Here is a 27,343-nt window from a genome sequence, read left to right as displayed (position 1 = left end):
GCTTTCAGACTTCCTAGGACACTATTGAACCTTAAGCTTTGATACCAAGTTTGTAATTCCCTGAATCTGGTACCTAGAATGCCACACGGTGCTCATGACCTCGAAGGACCACGAGCTAACCCATGACTGATATCTGTAACTGAGCGCTACATGAAGTACTGTATAAATGCGGAAATAAAAGGCTGAAAGGCCATAAGGTTCAAATATCTGATAAAACATAACATCTGAATAATACGGTATCATAATTGCAAAACTGAAATAACTGTCTGAACATGCTAGTCTGAAAGCCTCTAAGCTGTTTGAATAAGGAGTTGATGGGACATGTCCCCAACTAACTCCAATTGCTGAAATAAACTAAGTACTGAAAGGATGAAATAGTCAAATAATAACATCCTCGAATGATGAGGACTCACTGTTAGTCTGTCTGCTGAATGGCTGATCTACTAAGGATGCTCTGGAGCTCAAGCTTCTGAACCTATGGTATAAAACACCATAGCGCAAAAGAAAAGTATGCATCAGTACATGAGAATGTACTGGTACGCAAGTGAGATAAGCTACATGCAAAGGTTCATATGCATGAACTATAACTGACTGACATGAACATGAACATGACTACATAAGAATACATGCATGAATATGTAATTGTAAATGAGATCGTGATAATACTGACTACTCAGTCTGAATACTGATAACATGAGTTTTGTATAACTGATATACTGTTAACTGAGTGAATGTGTCTGATAGTCCTAATTCTAATGGAACTAGCTGAGTTCCGTCCTGAACTGAATGATTGTATCTGACAGTCTTGAATCTAAAGAATTATCTGAGTTCTTTTAGTGAGACTAAGACAAAGACTGTGCGAAGTAGTCATCTAACCGACATGCCCCTTTTTTGTATAAAGTTAGGGTCCAATCTGTAACCCCAATTGGAAGGGTGTCAATACCGCGCCACTAGTAAGGACAAGCTGTGAGTGACCCTCATCTGGAAGTGTCCCCAAAGGACAATGGTGGGATCCTCAACTGGCAATGTTAATCCACTTCATCAACCCTCAACTGTCAATGTTGATGTCTCAACCTATGCTGGCTACATAGTTCTGGAACGCAAGAATTGCTTCTAAGGGTAACACCCTCAAAGGTCAGTATGTGCCCTCATCCTTAGGTTCGCTAGGTGCTGAATCCTACTCTCAACTGAATAGACACTGAACTAATTATATTGAGATAAACTGGACTGAGTTCACTGAGTTTCGTGGACTGAAGGAAGGTTGTTGAATTCTATTAACTGACTGAGTTCATTAGATTTCTGAGTTTTCCTGAGTCATGTAACTGACTGAATTCTACTGATCATGGCGTGACTGAGATTATCATGAAACTGACACTTGGTCTAGGCACACAGTTAAGTTGTCGAGTATTAATACCCCTAGGACTCGATAGCATAAAAGTAAATCATGGCACAAGTTTGAAAACACAACAATGGCTATACATATATCCATAATTCATTGACTAAGACACTTCATCAAACACTTGACATGCATTAACTTGTACATGAATAGGGATTTCATACTCTCATACTATAATGGCACTTTTTCCTTCACAGAGGCATTTAATCAAACATATGGGGAGCACACTTTGGTTATACCATCATCAATGCATCTAATTATCATGGTTGCATAAATAAATTTGCAATTTGAAGGGTTTATCATTAATATTATACAAATCATCACATACTAGGATCAATCATTGGAACATGTAATTTAAAACATGAATCAAAACCCAACAACAACATGGACATGAATTTCAATTCAACTAAATCATGAACATTCATAAATACACAATCTTTGGAATTTGAAAAGAGATTCTTGAGCTTCATGGGTGAAAGGGACCCATGAATCAACACTTGACATACCTTAATTGTAAGTTTCTTGAAGTTCTTGGATTTCAAAAACTTTAATCTCTCTATTTTTTTAAGAAGGGTTGGGATCTTGTTTTTGAGGATTGATCTTTGAGAGAAACCCTAATTTGGTGTTGTAGATGAATAATGAAGTTATGAGCTCTGGTCTGGTATAATTAGATGTTAAAAAGGGTGGAAAATACCCAAAAACCCTTATAAAACGGCTTTAAATTGCTGAACGGGATCTGGGACGTCTTGGGCGACGGTCTGTCGCCCGCTCGACGGCCCGTCAACCTTCCCGTCGTACTAGGCCAGAAAGTGATCTTTCTGCCTTGGTTGCGATGGTTTGGGTGACGATCCGTCGGCCATTTCGTCGCACCTGGCGAGAAGGTCGATTCACTACCTCCGCTACGACGGTTTAGGCAACGGCCCATCGCTAGATCGACGGTCCGTCGGCCCTTTCCGTCGCACCTAGGCAGTTCATACTACCTTCTGTATTTCGACCATAACTTTCTGCCCCGATACCGGATTTAGGCAAATTTGGTATCAATGGAAAGCTTATTCAATTTTCCACACAATAAAAAGTCAAAATCTTGAAAATTCCATGTGTATAAAAGTGGATTCATCCTTTAAATCAAGTTTTTAACATTTTGGGATGATTTTTAAGTTAGGTAGAAGTAAAGGGTATTACATGAGTCGTGTCACAACCAAAACTTAGGCTCTTGGTAGGAGGCGATGAATTTTTCTAACTATTTGTGTTGTTTTTCTAGTGTTTTAAAGTAGTCAAGGGTTGGAGAACATTGGAAAAATTAAATTCAGAGTGAAATTTTATTAAGGCAAAATTTGGTATAGGTAAAACAAGATAGGCGGGCCAAGACCCCATCCGTTGACTGAGCCCAGCGTCGCGGGGCAACTCACATTAGCATTTTGTTTTAGTCGAGCATCTATCTTGGCACTGCATATCTAGTCAACTGCATTAATCAGCACACTGCGCCCTCCTCCCATTGCCTTAATTTTTTTAATTTTGATCAGGTCAAAGCCCAACTCGGTCTACCTTTATTTAATCCCTTAATCTAAAAATCACCATATTTCTAACCCTAAGCATCGCATACTCCCCTCTTTACACTCCAAACGCGCAAAGCAAATCCACTCACTCCAATTTTTTTTGCTTCACTTCATCAACAAGACCAAGGTAAGGTATCATGTTGCTCCTATGTTTTATAGTAAATACCTGCGCTATAATGCATATTCGTCTCTTGCTAATCCAAATTTTTGGATTTAAATTCTTTTATTCTTGGTTCATGGTGATGAAAGCTTTATTCTTTATCTTGAATTGGGTTTGAATTCGGAGTTAGGGGTGGTAGTGGTGTTAATTTTGTGTTTATAATGCTAAAATAGATAAAAATTCATGTGGGTTTATCTATTCTTTCAACTATAATGGTGGAATTCATGCTGGTTTGTTGTTATTTCACTTTAGTTGGTGTAAAGCACAGGTTTAAACTTGATGTTTAAATTTTTCTTGTGATCACACCATATCTCTTAGGTTGTTGATTTTTGAGATGAAGGTTAAAGTGTGAAACTTGTTGAATGTTGGTTTGTGGATTGGATTGTGGTACTTGATTTGCCTCAAATTACACGTGAATTATTTACATAAGCAATGTGAGTTAATTGAAAAGTAGTGCTTGTGGATAAATTATCTTTGTTCTTTGTAGTTCTTGAAAGTGAGTTGTTTATGATGTATGGGGTGCTAAGTAGAGTTCAAGCTAGTGATATTGCTTGTAATAAAATCAAGTTGAATATTTATCACATGCTTTATAGCTTGGAAAGTAATAATGTGGGGAATTCAATTGAAAGATGAAGTTTCACTAGTAAATAATAGTTAATAGGGGAAGACCGAGTATCTAAATACGGAGGCTAGTGGAATTGGTTAAAAAATTAAGTGTGGGGTAGTTCCAACCACCCTAGAGCTTGATTATGGTTAGATATGTGGGGCTACACTAACCCTTTATAAATTTTCATTATGTTATAGGTACCATGAAACCTAAGGTTAGCAAAGCCAAAAGAGTAGCATCCAACTCAGGCCAAGGACAGAAAAGGGCTCGAACTAATTAGGTCACACTACCCATGGTACCGCATGTACCCCAATGTCGTTTTAGGCTAAAATATGTTGACAAAGAAGGGCAAAAATGGTACAATGAGAATGATGTAGAGAAGTATATTCCCATGGAGAAGATTGATATAGAGAGTTGTTGAAAGTCGAATACCTCGACATTCTGACTAGGATTGAGTAGTTGGGGATGGGTTTCATCTTCAATGATTAGGGGGATTGCAAATTGGACATAATTTATGAGTTTTTGCAAATTGGTTCCCCAAGCAAAGGGGAAATGATGTTCAATTTTGTGGCAAGAATTTGCATTTTAATGCGGGTTTCTTAAACATTTTTCTTGGAACACCAAATATTGATCATGGAGGATTGAGGGCATTGTTAAGTCAAACGCCCTCAATTCATCACACTTTGTGCAATTTTAGGTCCATAGGCAAGGTGTACAAGACACAAGGACAAGGGATATCATAACATTTTCCCTTATGCACACTTGAACAAGAAAGCGAAAGTCGGGTTGAGAACTGTTTGTGCTTGCTTGATCTTGCTCTCCCACTTGTCCACCATCACTTGTGATTGGGTAATTTTAGTTTATGATATTATGACTAATGAAGATATTAATGTGGGTGCAATTTTGAGGTCCGTCCTTTTTTAGGAAGGCAAGAGCGAAAAGTAGCTACAGGTACAACTTTAGGGGCTTGATGACACGGTTCTTGAAGGATCATAGGGGGGAGAAGACCCCATGGATTACAAGGTCCCCTAAAGTTTGAGAGGCATTGATGTTTCATATGTAAAAGAGCCCAATTCTTATTTAAGATCCCACATTGACCCATAATGAAAGGAATGCTCGTGATTACAGAGTTACTAGTCGTATGCTTGGCATGCAACACTTGATTATGATATGTGGAGGCCGACGCCCTACAGATGCAGAGTTGAAAAAGCTTGAGAAGGATTACCCACTAAGTGAGCATGCAAATATTCTGTGTTGTATTAGACCTAACTTCATATGTCTCTAGATGATGATGTGCCTACAAATAAGGATAAGAGAAGAGTTGATATTGATGTTGACTCAGAGTCGACGTCTGACGCTGAGAATGACGAGTATGTAGATGAGTACAAGGAAGATGAGTAGAGCCCAAAGAGTTCTTTCAGCCCATATTTTGTTTGTTCTTACATTTTGTTTGCACTGGGACAATGTTTTTCTTATGTGTTGAGTGAGGGAAAGGCTTCCTATCAGCTTCATGTGTTTTTTTACTTTTTCTATTCTGTGGCGTGGTAATGTACTGTATTATGATGGATCTTATGGTGATGTGGTGATTTGATGACATTCGAATCGTGATTTGTAACAGTTAGTAATTCATAATTATAAAATGGTGGCATTCGTTGTTTTATTTTTGGGTTCGTCAACTTTTTTTTTATTTTTTTCCCAAGTATAGTCCCTTTGAATCAATTAATTTGGTGAATTTTTAGGGGTTAATTTTTTTCCGTCTTAAAGAGAAATTAGTCATAAGTAGTGAGTAGAAAGTGAAACCCGTTCACTAATTTGATATTAGTGCTCTTGTTAGGCCGCATGACTACATGATGCAAGTGGACTTAAATTTAAGGCATGCTTTAATGAGTTGAATGATTATTTTTGAGATACTTACGCTTATTTTTGTGACTATTTTATGATCTTAGCTTAATTTTAAATTCTTGTTATTGCTTGATTGAGAATCTATAGGAATCTGTCTTAATTTGAACATGCACAGTGTGTGAGGGGTTTAGTTTTATTACATATTTGCATATTGGTGTCTCGAACTTGCTCGGTATATCTACAAAGCGAAATAAAGAATGTCGAGTTTAAGAGATGATATAGACATTTCTTTGATAGTCATGTTTGATACCTTAATTTATCTACTCATAACGCAATGATCTTAGTTAGCTCTGTTGAGCCTTTAGCCGATTCCTAGATAGTCTCATATGTAGCTTATTCCTTTTCTTTAATTGACCGTAATTTGATCCCAGACTCCTAAGCTTTTTAGTTGAAAAATTAAGATGTTAAGGAATGTACAGTTAAAGAAGGAAAAAGTGAATTTTTACCCCAAAAATAATTACTATGGGTGTGTTTAAAAAGCTTATGTTATTGGTGGGAAGTAGTATGATAAAAAGGAAAATTAATCAAAAGAAGTTAATCATGTGTTGATAGCAAATACTTCCTGCTAAAGATGTGTAATCTAGCTTAAAGAGACTGGGGGAAACAAAAGAGAGTAATGAATATAAGCCTGCATTTATTTTTTTTAAGATTCAGACGTCTGAATCTGAATGCACGTCTGAATGATTAAGATGTTGTCTCTAGATCTGAAAACCGAATGACTAAGATTGTTTGTTTTTCAACATCTGAATGTACAAAAAAAAATTATCTGTATATATAATAAAATAAAAAATACAATTCAAATAAAAAACTAATTATATATTATAAAAGTATGTAATTTAATACAACAAAATTTTTATTTGATTGAAAAAAAAATATTTATGTTTGTTAGTGATAGTGGATATGGTTTATAATTGTGGTTGCAGTGACAATGATTGATGTTAGTGATTAGTAGTGTTAGTGGTGATAGTTGTGATGGTTGGTATTGTAGTGACTGTTATGATGGTGGCGGTTGATAGTGGTGGTGGTTGTGATGTGACATTGCTTGATGTTAGTAGTTGGGGTTGTTGACTGTGATGGCTGAAAAATGAATGAATGATGATTGACGATGTGTTGGTGCTAGTTGGAGATATTGTTAGTTGTAATGGTGGAGATGGTTGTTAGTAGAGATAAATTATAGCGGTGATAGTGATTGAAGTGATGGTAGAGGTGGCGTTACTAGTGACAATGGTGGTGGCCGCCGAAGAAAATGTGGAGCTTGTGATGTGTTAGTAGTAGTTAGTGGTGGTGCTAGTTGTGATAGATGAGTTGGTCGATAGTAGGGATTGTTCGGTAGTGGTTGATGATGGTGGTGGTAACGTTAAATAGAATTAGAATAATAGAGGTAGTAGGTGTAGTAGCAATTAACAATAGTGGTTGGTGGTGATATTTGTTGTATATGGTGGTTGTGATGGTGGAGGTGGTTAGTGGTGGTGGGTGGCGGTTGACAATGATGGCGGTGGCAGAGGTGGTGACTAATGACTATGAATAGAGTGGTGGTGAATATTATCCAACATCATTATACATCTTCAGACCTATTAAAACTTGATTCTAAATCTGAATGATTAAGACCTATTAAGAGATAAAATCTTAATAAAAACAAATGCACTTAATGGTCTGAAGTCTGAACCATTCAGATTCAGACCTTCATCAAGTGGAAACAAATAAGCCCTAAAAGTGGTGAAAATTAGGTTAGTTTGTGAGTTTAAAGAAAGTGTGGTTTATTAAAGTGCTTGGAAAAGTTAATCGCTATTTCTAATCAAAATAGCTCCTACTCGTCCCTTAGCCTACATCACAACCCTTAAAGTCATACTTGATCTTGAGTTTTGATATTCTTATATTATTGGAGTATTACACTAAGGGCGAGTAAATGGTTCATCTTATGTTGCATCTAAATTCTTTTTGGGAATGAGTGATATTCTATTCTTACACCCAATCTTGTATTAAATTGCATGTTGATGAGTGATATTGGTATGACTCTATTATTGTAAGAGAGTATGTTTAATGATAGATGGGTGATTTATATGATTCCTTGGTTAAGTAATGTGCATGATTTTGCTAATTTTGTAAGAGTCAATTCTTGATGTTAAGAGGTTTTGAATGGTCAGACATGTGTTCAAAGTTACAAAGTGACATTCTTATAGTAAAGCCTGTTATTCATATTAGTCGTTGTCGGGATTGGCTTGTGTATTTTGTTTCAACTAGTGATGCTAGATACTTTCTTGTTGAACCTAAGTGTAAAGAGTTATTCGAGGACGAACAAGGCTTTAAGTGTGGGGTTGTGATATTGGGCGTATTTATACACCTGTGTCATATTTTACCCATATCTTAGCCTAGTTTTGAGAATAAATGCATATATTTGCTTTTACCTTATGACATATTGATGTAGACGAACTAAAATATGATTAACATTTTTCAGGATAAATACGATTGGAAGGAAATAAAAACGATAGGAGAAGCATGCATGAGTACGATATGAAATACGAGGGCTATCTTGTAGCTAAATAAAGCACTAAGCCACGCAGCTAGGCTCCTTGGAGGTAGGTAGGCCCGCGTCGCGCAGCTCATGTTTGTGCATTGGATGGCATATCACGGAGATTTGAGGGTAGATGGAATTCGTTAAATTTTAGCCAAGTCCTAATAGGCTTGGGTTCAAAAGGGTCCACCTCTATAAATACCCTAAGGACGACTTGCATTCATTAGTTTACAATTTTTTGAGAGAAAAATATAGAGCATAAGGGTTCTTTATTTTGTAACTCAACTACTTCGTATTTTGGTATGATTTAACATTGATTCTTGTGTTTTTCCTCAAACTATGAGTAGTTAATACCCTTGTTCTGGGGTTACGGATAGAACATGATTGTTTAGTATTTTATTTAAATCCATGAAGTTTGCTTATCATTCAATTGTGCTTATGTTCTTAAGCTTACTATTTGTGTCTGGCCAACATTAGAATAAATGGGTAATTCTTGTATGAACTGACCATGGGATTGTAAAGATAGGACGAAGAGTGTGAGAAATAAGATCATCTCTTACTAAAGTTAGGGTTGATTTGTAACTGAAATAACGATATGCCTAGTTTGCCTTAATTGATTATTAATGAGATAAAAGTTTTAAAGCATTTGAATTAGAAATTCACATTCCCGCTCAACGATGTAGTTGTGAGAATAGTTCAAATAGGTGATTTAAAGGATGAGCATTTATGAATCCTACACTTAACCCCAAACCCGCAATTTGAGAAATAAATTTCATTGAAATGGATAAATATTATATATGATTGTGGTAATTGTTGTAGCCCTAAAATTTCTCTCAATATTGTTTACAACCTTAGTCAAAATCGTGAGTGTCATATTTTATTCTTTTTGCACACTATTAGAAAGATATAATTTCCTCTTGATAAATCACATCACTTGTCTGAAATATTATTGAAAATTGAATCAAGTAAATTGCTAAGAGAATTGTCCTTGTGGGTTCAATATTCGATTCTAAAGTCACTATATTAGTTGCTAGATCACGTATAGTTGCATAGATAGACCACAACAGGTGTCTAAAAGTAATTAACAGAACATAACATGTCGGTGTTAATGCTATGTGACAGGTCATTATCAAACAGATCCGACAAGCAGCCTTATAACATGAGAAAGTGAAGCAAGTAGCAACTAATGCCCTTTCCCAGCAGCCCCAATTCTTTATTATATAGCCATGTTTATGCAATAATTATTACAGACCTATCAATGAACAAAAATACTACAAAATGGAATCTCAAAATAAAAGGCCTTTGGCAAAAGAACCCGTTTAGCTTTTCATATCCCAGGCAACTCTTCAAAAATTTCAACCGAGGTTCAGGTTCTTGTAAAACATAAAGAGACATATCAAATTAAACAAGAAGAGCACGATATGATAAAATTATAAGGGAGGAGAACTTGCATATACTCGGAGTGATTCACAACAAACAAATTCAGGAAAGTAAGGTTCAAGTTTAGACTGACACCCTACAAGCATGTTTTTCTGTTTATTCACAAATGATAAACACATACAAAGCACCAAGACATACCTTAACGCTTTCCATAGAATGCTTAAGGTATTCGAGCTTTCCAACTGCTTAACTAATGCAAGATTTGAAGTTATAAAGAACTTACAGACAGAAACTAAATGCATCATTAAGAGAACGAACTAGTTAGCAGCAAAAAAGCAGTGAGACTTTAGTAAATGGAGCAGAGACCAATGAAGAGAATGTGTGTCACGGGCAAAACCAGAACAAAAGACTTCAGAGAGAGTAATGCTTATAAAGAGTTTTAAGAGTATATTTAAGTGGGAGGAAAAGTCTCCAAAAAATATTGAACAGAGGTCTGTTTTATATAACCAATGAATAGTAACAAATCATAGAATATAGCCAATGAATAGTAACAAATCATGGAATTAGTGAGGGAGAAAATATTCAGGGAATCTAGAAGATAGAATATGTGATTTTACAGCAATCTAGAAGATACAACACACAAAGGGATAGTTGTGCATGTTTTAAACAATGGCAGCAACAATAAATAATCAGTGAGATCTAAGAAGATGCAGGTGTATGTTACAAGTCCTATAATTGAAGGTAAATTAATATGAAGCTCCAGTACTATTCAGACTAAAGAAACTTCAATAGATTTGAATAGCCGCACCTGTGAGAATATTCGGGTGTACCTCCGATAACAAATCAAGTCTGATATAGCTAGGCTTCGCATTGACACAATCAAAATATTTTGGTACTATAGCATACACCTGCAAAACGACAAGAAAATGTTATCTCTGTTTAAGGTGTCTGAACCCTCTTTTATCTTTAGATTAGATGGTGGTATTAACCTCAAGTGAGGTTCAATCCATCAATTTTGAGGTAAATATGAGTTAGTACACATTAGAGATACAAGAAACAAGGGATGTAACGGCATTCTGACCTGTAGGGAAGATGTACATTTGCAAATGGAGTATGAAGCTGATCGGGAGCTAAAGTTTGAATGAATTTTCATCAATTAAGCAGCAGCACAATGGATCGGCTTTTGGGAAGAAAGAAATCCTCAATAGAGGTCTTGGACTGAGCTCAGCCATGGAAATGGTGGAGTGAAGTCGAGCTTTGGTTGAGTTTCTTTCCAGAGACTTAGGAGTCTCTGCACTTACCCTTTTTAGCATTAGATTTTTTTGCCTTTTACTTTTATTTGTCTTTAACTTTTTTTATCTGATTTTGTTTGGACCAGGTCACTTTTGGACCTGGCTTTGTAAAGACTGTTTATTTTTGTTCTTTATAATAGGCCTCTTGGCCTGGTTTCAACTTTTAAAAAATTAGGGAATCAATCAAAGAGATTTATTTTCCTTAAAACAATAGAGTGAATCAATTAGGCCTAAGGCTGGTCAAGTTTATCATAAATGAATAAAGAAAATATGTCCAAATCGAATAAGGGTAGGAGAATAAGTAAAGAGATCATGAGTTTATCAAAAATAGACGAGGAATAACGCTATCATATAATTTCAAATCAAGGCATGTAATCTATTAACTACCATGATTCCATAATCTGTAAATTAATCAAAATATATCATAATCGGTCAAGTACCACAGCGAGGTCAATTAAAGAAGTGGAGACATACTAGAAATAGCTAGAAAGCAATTCCAAAATGACCAAAGTTTTACTAAGGACGGACAAGTCTAAATGACCTTTCACAAAATTTGAATTAATACACCATAGAAGAATCTACAAATAGCCAATTTTATCACACCAAGACTGTCATGAATCAAATTGAGCAAAGAGAAGTAGCAAGATTGTAATTTCATCCTAAAAAGTAAAACCTTAACATTAATAGCATCAATTCAACAACAATTTCAATTAATGACCAAGGGAACAAGAGTTTCAAAATAGAATAAAATTAGTACCAAATATGGAGAATTAAGGTCAATAAAAGTTGGTAGAATTTGGGACTTTTAAACATATGTCAATCCAAATGAACAAACAATCATTAATCGCTAAGAATTAAATGAAAATTCTCAAGCGAAATGCACAAATTTCAAATTTTACAAATCAATTCGAAGAAAGAAAAGATGAATTCAGGTAACAAAGGTGCCAATCGAGCCTAACGAAGATAAATGAAATCATACCGAGAAGGATTCATAAGAAATCGTCTCAAAATTGGAACTTCAACAATTAACGGGGAAGAAACCTATTAAAATGTATTAGATGTTGATCATATTTGAGTTAGTTCTTCAGCTCAAGTTAGCTCATTTTTACTGTTTCTTTGTTTTTTACTATTTCATTGAGAATAAGTTAGTTAGCCTAGTTAGTTAGTGAAGTTAGTGAAGGCATCAAGTTAGTGGTTGCTGATTAGATTAGTTGTTCAAGTTGTTAGAGTTAGTTAGGAATGTTTAGAAGCTCATGTGACATACATGTGAGCATATAAATAGCAACCATTCACTCCTCATTGTATGATCTTAGCACTTGAATAACAATCTCTTAGCTCTTTCCTTTCTTTTCTTCTCTGCCTCAATGGCTTCCGTGTGTGTGTGTGAGTATTGTAATGCATCAGTTTAACATGGTATCAAAGCAACGATCCATGGAGGTTTAGAGAAAGTATCATTACTCCATTTTATTTTGGATTCTATGCTAGTATCAGTAGGGAGAAAGTAGATCTCTATTTTTTTGTAAGCTGAAGTTAGAATTCTGAGTGTTTTCTGAATAATAAAGTAATGGCACCTAAGATCGATCCTACAAATCCTTTGTTTCTGGGAGCATCGGATATTGCTGGTGCTCCATTGATTCTAATGAAGTTGATTGGGTCAAAAAATTATGGAATCTAGAGTAGATCCATGAAAATTACATTACTAGGCAAACGAAAATATGGTTTTGTGACTGGAATGTGTATAGAGAAGATTACATGAGCAATGGGAGATATGTCATGCAATTGTGTTGTCTTGGTTGATGAGTTCCGTAAGTGCTGAGTTGCTAAGTGGTATTGTGTATGCTACAAGTGCATTTGAAGTATGGGAAGATATCAAGGAAAGGTTTGACAAGGTTAACAGAATGAGATTGTATCAATTACACAGAGAAAGCAACAATCCCATTCTTTGTGATGTGTAAGGGCAGCTACTTTGATGTAATACACCCAAGGATTGAAACAACTCTTTACATTGTGAGCTTATAAATTCTGTTCCATTATCTGATCTGAAAACTTTTATTTGAGCACCAAATTGATTCCTTATCATATTCAAGAAATTCTTAATAGCCATAATACATTAAGATTTCAACTGTAACAAGTGAATCCAAGTGTATCTACTATGATCATCTACTACAGTCAGAAAGTAACGCTTCTTATCAAAAGTAAGTACTTTGTAAGGCCCCCAAAGATCCATATGTACTACATCAAAAGGCTTCACAGCTCTAGAATCACAAACAGGAAATGGTAGTCTAGTTTATTTAGCTAGTGGACAGACATGACACTTATTTAGGACCTCTAAGTCTGTCGTGTGTCTTAGTAGACTAAGTTACTGTAAAAACTGAGAAGAAGGGTTCCCAAGCCTCTTATGCCATAAGTTGCAGTCCTGCATATCTACTTCAGCAATAGCAACCTTTGAGAATTTCTTCCATGTGCTTCATTCAATCTACCGACCTTCTATAATCCCCTTTTTTCCTTACCAATCCCCTTCACCTTGCCAGTGCGAAGGTCCTGAAATACACAGAAATCAGGGTAGAATGACACAAAGCATGAAAGTTGCTTGGTCATTTTTTACACTGACAATAGATTGAGTTTAAAGTCAGGGACAAATAACACATCTCTAACAGTTTCATCATTTAGGATTTGTGTCTCTCTAATGTGTGAAATGTCTACCTTGGCTCCAGTAGGAAGATTCGCCATTTCTTTTTCTGTATTAACTAACTTATGACACTGTGAGAATATATTTTTATGTGCAGCAACATGATGTGTTGCACCAAAATCTATTATCCATTCATGTGGAACAACATGTATTGATAAACAAGTAACTATACCTGACATGTTGACCTGTTTTGAATCATATGCATCTTTATTCAGTAATGCCATGATTTGTCTGTACTCTTCATCTGAGAGACCTTGTTCTTTGGCTACCACTGCATTATTGATGTCCTTGCTCCCTTGACCATTAGATGAACCTGCTACATTTGTGCAACTTGTGTCCACTCTTGACTGGTTCCCAGTAAAGTTATGAGCTAAAAACTGATTGTTAGATTGACTTGTGGCCTAGTATCCATTTCCACTGGGCCTTGACTGATATGATCCCCTTGGATTGCTATTGTAATTTCCTTTCTTCTTATACTTCCAATCTTTAGGATATCCTATCAACTTACCTCCAATGGATGAAGAGGGTAACCTGTTCATAAGATAAACTGCAGCCTTAACATTCAATCCCCAAAACTTGATAGGCATTTGAGATTGAAACCTGATAGCTCTAGCAATATTCAGTATTTGTCTGTGCTTCCTTTCAACAATCTCATTTTCCATGAGAGAACAAAGCACACTGAAGTTGACTGTCACTTCGTTAGAGACAAAATCAAGGAAGGATTGGTTCAGCCTGTGTGTATGTTCCAACCAATCATCAAGTTGTTGACATCCTTACCAAGAGTTTGAGTCAAGATCAACACCTACATCTAATGAGCAAGCTTGGTGTGCTAAATATTTTGCACCCTTCAACTTGAGGGAAAGTGTTAAAATGGATTAGATATTGATCACATTTGAGTTAGTTCTTCAACTCAAGTTAGCTCATTGTTACTGTTTCTTTGTTTTTTATTGTTTCATTGAGAATAAGTTAGTTAGCCGAGTTAGTTAGTGAAGTTAGTTGAGGCATCAAGTTAGTGTTTGCTGATTAGATTAGTTGTTCAAATTGTTAGAGTTAGTTAGGAATGTTCTAGAAGCTCATGTGATATTTGTGAGCCTATAAATAGCAACCATGCACTCCTCATTGTATGATCTTAGCACTTAAATTAGGATCTCTTAGCTCTTTCCTTTATTTTCTTCTCTGCCTCAATGGTTTCCCTGTATGTGTGAGCATTGTAATCCATCAGTTTAACAAAACCAAAACGAGTGATTTCTCAACACTTTGATATTTGATATTCAAACTTGGGGATTCAATAATGTTTCATGCATGGCTCTCCCTTCATCGAGGCTTCTTGGAGTTCACTGAATAAAAGGAACCCTTAGGGGTTTTTGGCTAAAAATGAATTGGAGAGATGAGGAGAGGGAAGCATAGAGAAAAAAATGAGAATACGACAGCCGACCTGGTGGTGGTTCGCGGTGGTCTGCTGGCTGGCGGCGTCTGGCGGGAAAGAGCGAAGAGAAAGGAAGAGAAGATATAGAGAACGAGAGATGGGAAAGGGAACGAGGGTCGGTAAGTGAGGATTTTGGTCGGAGTTTCGGTGGTGTTTTGCCGGTGAAGTAGTAAAGATGGCGATGGTGCGATGGCAGTTCGACAAAAATAATGGACAAAGATAGTGGCAGCTAGAGTATGGAGGAAAACATGTTTTCTGTTTTAGGATTTTGGGGTTTAGTAAATTAAAAAAAAAAAAAAAAGGGTGTTTAAAATGTTCCATCTGATTATAGATTGAAGGTTGTGATTAAACAGTGGACTTGGTCGGGTCACTTAGTCAAAATTAGGTCATTGAGTTGGGTTTATTTGAAACTGAATTGAAGATTTAAGATTGAGATCAATTTAGGCTAAATTAACATCAATTGAATATAAAGTGGTTAGAAATTAACTAAATTGGAGAAAATTAAATAGAATTAGATTGTTATTTAAAAGATTGTGGAAAAATATTATTTTGAAATTAATTATAAATAACATATGAAGATTGTGAAAAGTTACATTGAGAGTATATATGAATTATGTACCAAATTAATAACAATAATAAATAATACACTTTAATATGTGTCAACATAGTAAGATGTATGACTAATTATATAAATAATTATATGAAAGAATTTATATTTTTAAGAAAATTGAAAAGACATAAATTAGTCAAATAGCAGCCTGATCTGGGTACAGAAAGGTCAAAACTATGTCACCAAAGAGTAGGTCCCAGAACCTTAGGGTGTCCAATACACTTTTAGGATCCACGAATTTCCTAAAATGAATCCACCTGATGAATTCATAGGCCAAAGCTTAACAAGGAAAATTTTATTGATGAGGTTAATAAGATATATCAAGTGATGCATTTTAATGACAATGAGAGTATTGAGCTTTCTTCCCACCAACTTCAAGATGTTGCAGAATACACTTGATAATTGGATTTATATGAGTATGGAGTGGTGCCACTCCTTTAAAATTATGACAAATTTCTAGAGCATTCATGAATACCAAGACATGTACATGGCCTCTTAAAGCAAAATCGTGACAACGATAAAGATTCTACGAGTATAATGTGATAAAATAAGACCCTAAGCTTGGAAAAGAATTCTTGGTTCATAGAAATTTTAAACTTCACCAATCGTTCTGTAAGTTTGATCTTATTTTATCTAGATCTAATTCATAGTCCATAAGACACCAAATTCGATGCATTGTACTCATATATGATAACCCAACAAAATTTGGTAGTTCATTATATTTCTTATTGTTCCTTTTAAAACATATAAGGGATTGTTGGATACAGGGGCGGATCTACGTTGGGGTGAGGGGGTTCACCTGAACCCCCTCAACCAAAAAATTACGTTATGTATATAAGGTCAAAGTTGAAGTACAAGGATATAAAGCTTTTAATGAACCCTCTTAATAAAACAGAAAGATGCAGCTCAGTGGCACAGGAGGTTCATTTTGAGACCTAGGTTGTGGGTTCGAACCTCACTTGCAGCTCTTTTGGTAATTCTTTAAAATCTTTTCCACTTCTCAATCTTTTTCCTATTTAATGCCCAATTGGCATTTGCCTATTTCACGTTGGCAACTGGCCATGAATAACAAAAAAAATTACTGTATGTGTATTTATTATATATTTTTTAAAAATTTATTTATTTATTATTTTTCAAGTATTTGGGTATTTCAACCTTTTCTTTTTCGATACTCTCAATACTAGTTTAAAGTCATAGCTAAAATTATATAATCTTCAAATTAATTCTCAACCCCCTTCCCATCCCCAAATAAATAAATAACTAAACAAATAAAAAATACGATGCATATTTCTTTTTATACGTTATATGTCACGTTTGTTCAAAATAGCTTCATATATTTGACTAGTTTTACATAATATACAAAAATTTTGCTTTGTCAACCTTTACAGATTATTTTATCAAATTATATAGCTCGTTCTTTTAAAATATATTTTATTATTCAATATATTAATATTGATGTTGTTCAGTCTTTTTTATTGAGTACTAAATATATATTATAATATAAATAATTCAATGCTTACACTTTTCAAGAACTTTTTTTTGTGTGTGAGGGTATTAATTTGAAAGAAAAAAAGTTAAAATAAAACAAAACTATAAAGTGAAAGAAATAAAAGACACATTTTTTATGAAGGCTCGCAAAGTAAAACTTGAAAGTAATGTTAAAAGGACATGATAAGGCAAGTTAAAATTTAGCGGGTGTTCACTTTGTTTTTATAACGTACTTTTTATATATGCTTGCTTCTTTATATGTCGAACCTTCTGAACAAAAATTCTAGATCCGCCACTGGTTGGATATATAAAAAAGAATATTATTATATCTTGAATAAATTCTCATTATATGATGATAGTAAGATTTATAATAAACATTTATTTTGGTCAAAGTATTGCTGCACAACGTTCAATTTTGTTGTGATAAATTTATTTTAAATACTCTTAATTCTTTATGTTTTGAACGTTGGGCATATAACCTCTTATAAATATTTTCTGATCAATTGAATAATTAATATAGCCTAAAAAAGAATTGAATGGCATTGACCTAATAATGATTATTTTTGGACTTTAGTTTTCCTACAATCAGGAGGTCTCTGTCTTCCATCTATATATACACTTATGTCTGATAGAGAGTGTGTTTGGTATGAAGAAAAATATTTTTCATGAAAAATATTTTCCTAAAAAATATTTTTCATGAAAAATATTTTCCTACAAAATAAATTGATTTCTTACTTATTTTCTTATGTTTGGTTGGTGGATGAAAAATATTTTCTAGCATTTGGTTGGGGATTGAAAAAATATTTTTCAAAAAATACATTTTAGTGTTTAGCTAAAGCATGAAAATACATTTTAGAATTAAAAAATTAAATTCTTCTTTGGGAAGGGGGCTGGTTGGCGGGTGGGTGGGGGTGTCAAAATAGATAGTAGGGGTGTGGGGTAAGAAAAAATTTTGAATTTATTTTGTTAAGAAAAAAAAAATTGGTGGGGGGGGGGGGGGGGAGGGGGGGTTAATAGGAACTGGGGGTCAGGATAGGGTAGTGAGGGGAAAGGTGTAACGCCCCGAATCTGGTACCCGAAACATTACACGGTGCTCATGACCCCAAAGAACCACAAACTAACCCATGACTAATATTTGTACCTGTATACTATATAAAATACTTTATAATGCGGATACATGAACTGAAAGGCCATAAGGTTCAATACTGAATATGATCTGAATGATATAACATCTGTGTGGGGTAATAGAATACCCAAAACAAAACTGAACATACTGAAGTCTGAAACATGATAGTCTAGAAAGCATCTAACTGACTGAACTGTCTAAGTAAGGAGTTGATGGGACATGTCCCCAACTAACTTCAACTAATAAACTGATTAATGAGATAATAGGGAAATAATCATGTCCTCGAAAGACGAGGACTCACTTCTAACTCTATCTGCGGATATCTGGAATCTACTGTTTCTCTAGAGCTCATGTCTCTCAATCTATAGTATAAGACACCATAGCGCAAATGTGTCAGTACTTTGAATGTACTGGTATGCATATGAGGTAGGCTGAATGCATGGGGTTCTTATGCATGAACAATAATAATAACTGACTAACTATTATGAGCGTGAGAATACATGCATGAGACATAACAACTGACACTAATACTGTGATAACATGATTACTGAATCTGAATATAACTGATAACATGAGCGACTGTATCTGACAGTCCTAAATCTGATGAAACTATCTGAGTTCCGTACTGTATCAGAGTTGATTGTATCTAACAGTCCTTAAATCTGAAGAACTATCTGAGTTCTATTACTGAGACTGATTGACTGTGTCTGACAGTCCTGATTTTATAACATGAAACTGTGGGAAGTAGTTATCTAACCGACATGCCCCTGGTACGCCATTATGGTTGAGTTAGGGTCCAATCTGTAACCCCAATTGGAAGGGTCTCAATACCGCGCCACCGGTAAGGACAAGCTATGGGCGACCCTTATCTGATATTGTCCCCTATACGAGAACGGTGGGGCCCTTATCTGACAGTGCTTATCCACCCCATCAACCCTCATCGGACAGTTTTGATGTCTTAACCTATGCTGGCTACATAGTTTTGGAACGCAAGGATGACTTCTAAAAATCACACCCTCATCTGATAGTGTGTGTTCCCATCCTTGGGTTCACTCAGTGGTAATTCCTACTCCCATTTGAATAGACTCTGAACATGACTTACTGAACTGAACATGAGTTGAGTTATTGAATTTCGTAAACTGACGGAATACTACTAATATCTGACATCTGACTGAGTTCATGAGATCATGGAGAATTCCTGAGTCATAAGACTATCTGAAGTCTAAGGATTCATAGCCTGACTGAGAGTATCGTGAAAACATGACATGGCTCTAGGCACACAGCTAATATTTCGGGTACAAGTACCTCTAGGACTCGATAGAAGGAAACTGAAAAAATATGACTTGCTTGAATACATAATAATCACCATAATGCATTTACTGAAGCATTTCATCAAACATGTGACAGGCATAAGCTTGTACATACATGGAGGTTTCATGACAACATGCTAGTTAGGCAATTTTCCTTCATTTAGGCATTAAATCAAACATATTGTAGGCACGGTACATGTAAACATCATTGTACAATAATTAAACATCATGGTCACATTCTAATTTCATCATTTAAGGGTTTAGTCATAGGTTTGCATGAATCCGTATCTATAATAATTAAACCCACATAGAAATTATCATCCAACATGGAGTAGAATTCAATTTCTCATTTATCAACATGAACAAGAACAGCCCAATCATGAAATCATAAAGAAAATCCATAACTTGAAGTTGGGAAAAGGATTCTTGAACTTCATCGACGAAAGGAGTCCATGAATGAACACTATGCATACCTTAGTTCATGATTTCGTGAAGATTGACGGTGAAACTTTCTTAGAATTGGATTTTCTATGAAAACCCTAGCTTGTTCTTGAGAGGTTTTTGAGAGAAGAGAGTGTATTTTAGGTGAAAAGTGGTTGAATCACGTGTTAAAGGGCTTAAATAGGGGTGGGAAGTTGACCCTTTTAACCCTGGATGCGTCATTTAATTTCAGTAAAATTTTTCCAAACTGAACCCCTGGTGCGACGCGGAACTATCGTGTCGTGTCAATGGAATTTGAAAATTCGGAAACTGAGGGAAGGCGTGACGCGGAGCCATCGCATTGCCCCTTCTTTTGCGACCTGGAATTTTGGTGCAACGCAGAGGGAATCGCACTAAGAAACTGGAAAAGGATAATTCTGAATTTGGGCCCTGGCACGATGCGCCATAATCGCGGACCCTTACTGGAATTTGCCAAATTCCCTTTCCTCTTGTGGCGCGACGCGCCTCCCACATGACAAAAAGTGAAAATCTTGAAAATTACTCATGGAATAACCATCACTCAATTTAGAAGCTAATAATAGATATTCTTGAGATGAAATTAGTTAGGGAAAAGTATGGGGTATTACAGAAGGGGGAAGAAAGAAATTAAATTTTATTTTAAAATAAATTTAATTTTTTTTAGGTTGGGGGGAGGGAAAGGGATAGGAAAGAGGGCTGGTAAGAGGGGAGGGGTAGGGGTAAGAGAAAAATTTAAATTTTTTAATAAAATATAGATATTATTTTTGGAAGGGGGTTGGTAGGGGTAGGGGTGGGGTTGGGATAGGGGATGAACTAAGAAAAATATTTGAAATACTTTTTAAAATAATTGAATTTTGGGGGTGGGGATGGGGGTGGAGGTAGGGGTGGAGATAAGGTGGGGGTAGGGGTAAGGGTGAAGTGGGGGTAGGGGTGGTATCGGGGTGATAGGGTATTGAGGACGGGGGTCGGGGTAGATGATTTTGAGAATTGTATGAACATTTTAACTTTAAAGTGAGATTGAAAGAGAGTTTTGGAAAAAATTTTCCTTACTTTTTGAAGGGAAGTCATTTTCCTTAGATTTAAGGAAAATAAGTTGGTTTGGAAAACATTTTCCAAAACATATAAACCAACCAAACATAAGAAAACTAAAAAATATTTTCCTCCATACCAAACACACCCATAATTTTTGATTGTTTTACTATTGAAAATACACTGCTATATATATATATATATATATATATATATATATATATATATATATATATATCACATAAGAGTTCTAGACTAATCAATGTACAGAGAAGCCTATACTAAGTCGTGTACCGAGAACAACAATCCTATGCAAACTAAGCCACAATGAGTGTTATCCTTCTTTATTCCCCCCTCAAGTTGAGCTGCGGTCTGGACCACCTTCAACTTGAATTTCAACGCAAGAAATCGGGACTTTGACAATGGCTTCATCAGTAGATCTACAACTTGATCATGAGACCTAACATACCGAACTGAAAGATTCTTAGCACGAACCTTGTCTCGAACAAAATGAAAATCAATCTCCATATGTTTCGTACGAGAATGAAAAATATGATTGGTTGTTAGGTATGTCGCACTCAAATTCTCACACCAGAGAATGGGAATAGAAGAGGTAAAATAGACAATTTCTAGAAGCAAAAACTCCACCCAAGTGATTTCTGAAGTTGCAGCAGCTAGTGCTCTATACTCGGCCTCAGTACTTGATCGAGATACCGCTTTCTGCTTCCTTGATGACCATGATATCTAATGACTACCCAAGTAAATAGCAAAACCAGTGGTAGACTTTCGGTCATCCATATCCCCCCCCCCCCCCCAATCAAAATCGGTATAGCCATGAAGCAATGTAGTAGATCGACGTGAAAATAACAGACATAAGCTAATGAATCTTTGATATAGCACAGTATACGTTTCACTGCCACTCAATGAATATCCATAGGACAATGTATGAATTGAGAGACCTTATTTACTGCATACGCCAAATTTGGACGCGTGAAGGTCAAGTACTGCAGCCCACCAACTATGCTATGATAAAACGTTGGATTATTGAATGGAACACCACTAGATGTTGAAAGTTTAGAAGATGGGCAAATGGGAGTGCTAACAGGACTACAAGACTCCATTCGGACACGTCGAAGGATCACCTCAAAATATCATCTACATATATTAGGCAAAATATTTTGTCACTCGGGGTAGACATATAAAACAAGGAGTTATCCGTCTTAGAACCTGAGAATCCTAGTGAAATGAAAGCATGAATAAGTCGCTTGTGCCACATCCGAAGAGCTTGTTTGAGACCATACAATGAACGTTTGAGAAGACACACATGATCTACATCAGAGGGATCTACGAAACCAGGAGGTTGAGACATATAAAAAACCCTATCCAAGTTGCCATAAAGAAAAGCATTGGAGATGTCCAACTGTGTGATATGCCAATTATTAGTCACGGCCAAGGATAACGACAACTGAATCATGGATGGCTTAATCACGGGACTAAATGTATCTACAAAATCAATACCAGGTCGTTAGTGATACCCTTTGGCAACAAGACGTGCCTTGTAATAATCTAAAGAACTATCAGCCTTCAACTTTGTCTTAAACACCCATCGACAACCAATAATATTTTGAGTTGGGAATGAAGGAACAAGCTTCCAGGTTCCATTACGTATTAACACGTTATATTCATCAGCCATAGCCCGACGTAAGTGCTCATGCTTAATAACCTATGAGTAGCAAAAAGGTTCTGAAAAGGTCAGAGTATCAGCAGACATGGAAAATGGCTTCTTGGGCGTCGAGCAGGTGATAGGTAGGAAACCCAGGTTGTGGTGACACAGGTGTTGCGGTCAAATTTGGAGGCTGAAAAACACCAAGAAGTATCAGCGAAAGTGTCTGGGATACAGGAAGCTCGATTATTGGCAAATTTAGGGGTTGACCTGGTTGAGACTGATTTGGTAAATGAGTCTGGAAAGAGTTTGAAAGAGAATTATTTAGAGATGGATGTATTGTAGGAGAGACAGGTATCTGTATGGTGAGAGAATCTGTGGGGTTGTTGGTTGATTTCATGTGCACCACGTCATCCTGCGAAGAAAATGGAAACACAGATTCATCAAAAACTATGTGACGTGATACATAAAATTTTGAGGAAAGGGGATCATAACATTTATATCCTTTATGAATTTTACTGTATCCCAAAAACACACATGGTTTAGAGCGAGGTGATAATTTGTCCTTGGTGTAGGGACGAAGCCAAGGGAAACACATGCAACCCAAAAACACGTAACAGAGAATAAGCTGGATCCTTTTGAAAAAGTGCAGAAAATGGTGATTGATTTTGCAATCGTGGTGTGGGTAATCTGTTAATAGTATACACGGCAGTTTCAAATGCATTTGTCCAAAAATTTGAAGGAACATTGTCATGGTGTAATAATTCTCTACTAGTCTCAAAAATATACCTATGTTTACGTTCTGCACAACCATTTTGTTTGGGAGTGTAAGGACAAGAAACACGTTGTGTAATTCCATTATCACATAAATAATTATTCAATGCTTGAAACACCCCTCCCCAATCAGCTTGAAAGCATTTAATAGGACGACCAAAGTATTTTTCAACAAGAGTGTGAAATTGAATAAAAACATAAAGAACATCAGATTTAAAGCAAAGAAAATAGATCCAAGTGCATTTACTGAAATGATAAAAAAAGATCACATAATAGCAATAACCATCATTAGAGACAACCGGGGAAGGTCCTCAAACATTCGAACAAATTAAATCAAGAAGGCCAGAAGCTTAAAAACTAGACTCGCTAAAGAAAATCTTATGTATTTTACTAACGGCACAAGTAGTGCACAAACTAGGAGATTTACTAAACTATAAAATAATAGATGGTAATGCTTGACGAACGGTAGGATAAGCTGCATGGGTGAGACGAGCATGCCAAACACCAAGAGAAGCTGCAAAGGAAGCTGGAGAAGCTAATCTTGTCACAGAAAGTGAGTATAGGCCATTGTTAGTCCGCCCTGTGTATAGTGGTAACCTCGTTGTCAAATCCTTAATCAAAAAATGGTTAGGAAAGAATTCAACAGAAACATTGGTAGATGCAGCAAAAGAACTAATGGAAATTAAATTTTGAGTAGCAGTTGGAACATGAAGAATATCTTCAAGTTTGAATTTTTTGTCGAAAGCAACAATAGAGCTTGCACCTATATGAGAGATCGGTAATTTAGAGTCATTACCTAGAGTTACTTCCTCGGTACCTTGATATTCAGAATGAATGCCAAGGTTAACAAGATTAGATGTTAGATGATGTGTGGTGCCATTATCTATCAACTAATTTTTGGTAGGTGAATTTTGGGTAGTTGCTAGGTTAGAGACAGGTCGTCCAGAAACTTGAGAGCCATTAGATGTCTTGGTTGATGGGCAAACTTGTGCGATATGGCCTTTTCTTTCACAATTATAAAAAATAATTATTGATATATCTGAGGTTGAAGAAGGGATATTGGAGGATTGTGTAGTGCCCTGAAAACCACGTTGTTGAGTACTCTAAGAATAACCATGATTTTGAAAACGTCCACGAACCCTGTTACCTCTACCTCGACCATGACTATGATTGGGGGCAAAGGAACTGTGAGTGTAGTGTGTTATCGGTGCTATGACATTAAGAGTCTCATCTTTCTTTAGTTGTCGTTTTTCATTCAATAATAATCCATATAAAGCGTCAAATGAGATATCCTCTTGACGCGCTTCAAGAGATCTTGTAAAGGGACGATAGGCTGGTCCTAGTCCTAGTCCAGCAAGGATGAATTTGACTAAATCATCATTAACAACAGGATGTTGCAATACAGGCAACTTATCCATAATTCCTTTCGCCTTTTGCACATAGGACCCGATACTGGTATTTTTTCTCTGCAATGTGTGTAGTTGTGTCTTCAACTCATGAATTTGAGGCTTTGAACCTGAAGCATAGGCAACGACCAGTTTGTTCCAGGCTGTTTGAGTCGTCTCAGCACCAACTAGTTGGGGTAATATTCCTTCAAATACAAAAGCGACGATCCAACTTAGGACAAGTTAATCTTTTCTCAACCAAACATGATAGTTTGGGTTAGGTTGTTGATCAGACAGAAACTTATCCGGAATCACCTGACTACCATCAATATGATGGCCAAGTCCACAACCTCGAACCATCGGAAGGACTTGCGTCTTTTATAGCAAAAAATTTGATGATGTAACTTTAAATGGTAACTAATGAGCAAGACTAGAAGATGGTAGGGTGGTGATCGTGGAATTCTGAGTTCCAATAATTGTTCCCGACAAAGAGGGAGTTGATGATGTGGTGTCATCCATCATTGAAGCTGGTGTAAAGCATCTGTCTCTCTAGCCGTAGGTTTTCTTTGTGGGTTGTTTTAACCTCTTAGGGCACTTCTACCATGATAAAATTTCTGATTGTTTTATTATTGAAAATACACTATCATATATATATATATATATATATATATATATATATATATATATATATATATATAGATCACGTAAGAGTCCTAGACTAATCAATGTATAGAGATTCCTAAACTAAGTCATGTACCGAGAATAATAATCCTATGCAAACTAAGTCACAGTGAGTGTTATCCTTCTTCAATGTCTTATATCCTACCTTTGGAAAAGGTACACGAGAAAAGGAAATTTCTTCTTTCTCTATTATATTGAGGCTTGGGTTTCTTCTTCATTGAATTTTTATTAGATTTTGATTCTCAGATTTATAGTAGAAGAGTTTGTTGAATTTTGAGGATATAGTGAAGTATTCTTAAGGACAAAGCGAAACTTATTTCTTAACAACGTCTATAAGCAAACTTCATGTTCATCATGTTCCGACACAACCCATCATCTGGTCCCGCCATAAGCAAGGTGTTCGCATTACCCGACATGTGGGTATAGCTGAGAGCATGGTGTGATCATATCTTGGGTGTCAACAATATGAGTTCTTCAGCGTGTTCATTCACGTTACAATTATTTTTTGTTGAATTAGATCCTTTTATCACTAATCACCCAGTCTGTCTCGAACAATTTTTTTGGTTAATTGCCATATTTTTCATGTATATTTGTTTATACTATTTGATATTGCATTCTTTGTTAAATGTTGGACTTGTGTTTTTTGTTTTTTAATGATTATTGTGTGATTGTTTATACTAACACTTGCAGAGATTGAGTGAGGAGTACTCATATTAAATGGTATTTACATTGTGTCTTAAAATTAATTTAGAAATAAAACAATTAATGCTAAGGCTAAAATAGAAAAAATGTTGTCTTCTCTTGATATATCAAAAATGACAAGTAAAAGTAGAAATCAAATTAGAATAAATTAGTGACAAGTAAAAGCGATGGAAGAAGTGTAATACTCTAGTGACTTTCTAATTGAGGTGGTTGATAGATAATAAGTATACTTCGTATTCACCCTTCTTCAATTTTGCCACTTTTCTGTAGATTTGGATTCGAGCACAAATGGAGTACCGATAAGAGCTCGATTTAAATTGTTATTTTTAGTGGTAAGAGCTATCAATCTTTGTTTGCGGTAACTAGATCTTTACTATTAGAAAAAATGGATATTGATTATGTCTTGAGTTTTTTCTTTATATATTTTAGAAAACTCATAATTTCTATTGATTTAGGAGATTCATTATCTTAATAGATTTGAAAAAGGAAAATATAGTCCTTGTAGTATTGAGGGAGCATTTTCCTTATAGGTTTGGCACTACTTGAGATCTATCTATAGGGGATATAGTTGGAGATTCTAAAGCATTGTACACTTCTTTTTTCTTTCATAGTGGAAAATTTTTTCTGTTTTTTCTTGAAGGATTAGGTTTAGTCAAACTTCGTTAAATTCTTGTGTTATTTTTCTTCTCTATTTTCTTTGTTTGTGATTGTGTGCTAGCTAACCCACAATATTTTTGCAAAAATTGCTATCATAGCAAGGCTTGAGGTTTCTACACATAATTAAAGGTTAAGATGTCTCCATTATCTTTAACAAAGTATGAAATAGAGAAATTCAATTGGGGATCTAGTTTCAGTCTGTAAAGATTAGAATGAGATCATTCTTGGTGTTATAAGAATTATTGAAGGCAATTGAGGAGACTTTTTCACAAGATTCGAAAGAATCAAAAAAAGCAGACCTAAAGGAGAAGATTTTGAGTGCAATATTTATAAGCATTATAAATAACGTTCTTTAGAAAATTACTGAAAAGAAATCTGCAACAACAGCATGGAAGATGATGAAAGATCTGTATTCTAGAAAATCCTTGACAAATTACCTTTACTTGAAAAAGAGGTTGTACAATCTTCATATGGAATGAAGGTACACCAGTTAAAAATCAATTGGGTGAGTCCAATTCAATTATAATGGACTTAAAGAG

General features: G+C 35.6%; 1 protein-coding gene across 2 annotated transcripts; it reads right to left on the bottom strand.

Moving 5' to 3' along the window:
* Positions 1–204: 204 nt before the first annotated feature.
* On the bottom strand, positions 205–10,948 carry LOC107869496. 2 transcript variants are annotated; one of them, XR_007052182.1, is made up of 3 exons: positions 10,595–10,903; positions 10,322–10,421; positions 205–475 (listed from the first exon to the last, which is right to left on the bottom strand). XR_007052182.1 is itself a non-coding variant. In XM_016716030.2 (3 exons), the coding sequence occupies exons 1-3, from the start codon at positions 10,664–10,666 to the stop codon at positions 9,364–9,366; spliced, it is 315 nt and encodes a 104-aa protein (XP_016571516.1). In that variant the 5' UTR covers positions 10,667–10,948; the 3' UTR covers positions 9,233–9,363. The 2 variants fall into 2 exon arrangements, 1 of the variants encoding a protein (XP_016571516.1); XM_016716030.2 differs by lacking the exon at positions 205–475 and adding an exon at positions 9,233–9,506 and having other exon boundaries at positions 10,595–10,948.
* Between the last annotated feature and the right edge of the window lie 16,395 nt (positions 10,949–27,343).

The sequence above is a fragment of the Capsicum annuum genome, chromosome 1 (assembly GCF_002878395.1).
Source record: "Capsicum annuum cultivar UCD-10X-F1 chromosome 1, UCD10Xv1.1, whole genome shotgun sequence".
Taxonomy (NCBI): domain Eukaryota; kingdom Viridiplantae; phylum Streptophyta; class Magnoliopsida; order Solanales; family Solanaceae; genus Capsicum; species Capsicum annuum.
The sequence above is the reverse complement of the archived record's forward strand: the minus strand, read 5'-3'. Positions and strand labels throughout refer to the sequence as shown.

What these genes read in the sequence shown, in the direction of transcription:
- LOC107869496 (XM_016716030.2), bottom strand. Translation starts at nt 10,666, where the DNA reads ATGAAAATTCATTCAAACTTTAGCTCCCGATCAGCTTCATACTCCATT. An exon ending in AATGTACATCTTCCCTACAG is followed by an intron (nt 10,422 to 10,594) that starts GTCAGAATGCCG and finishes GTCGTTTTGCAG; the next exon opens with GTGTATGCTATAGTACCAAA. An exon ending in ACACCCGAATATTCTCACAG is followed by an intron (nt 9,507 to 10,321) that starts GTGCGGCTATTC and finishes ATGTTTTACAAG; the next exon opens with AACCTGAACCTCGGTTGAAA.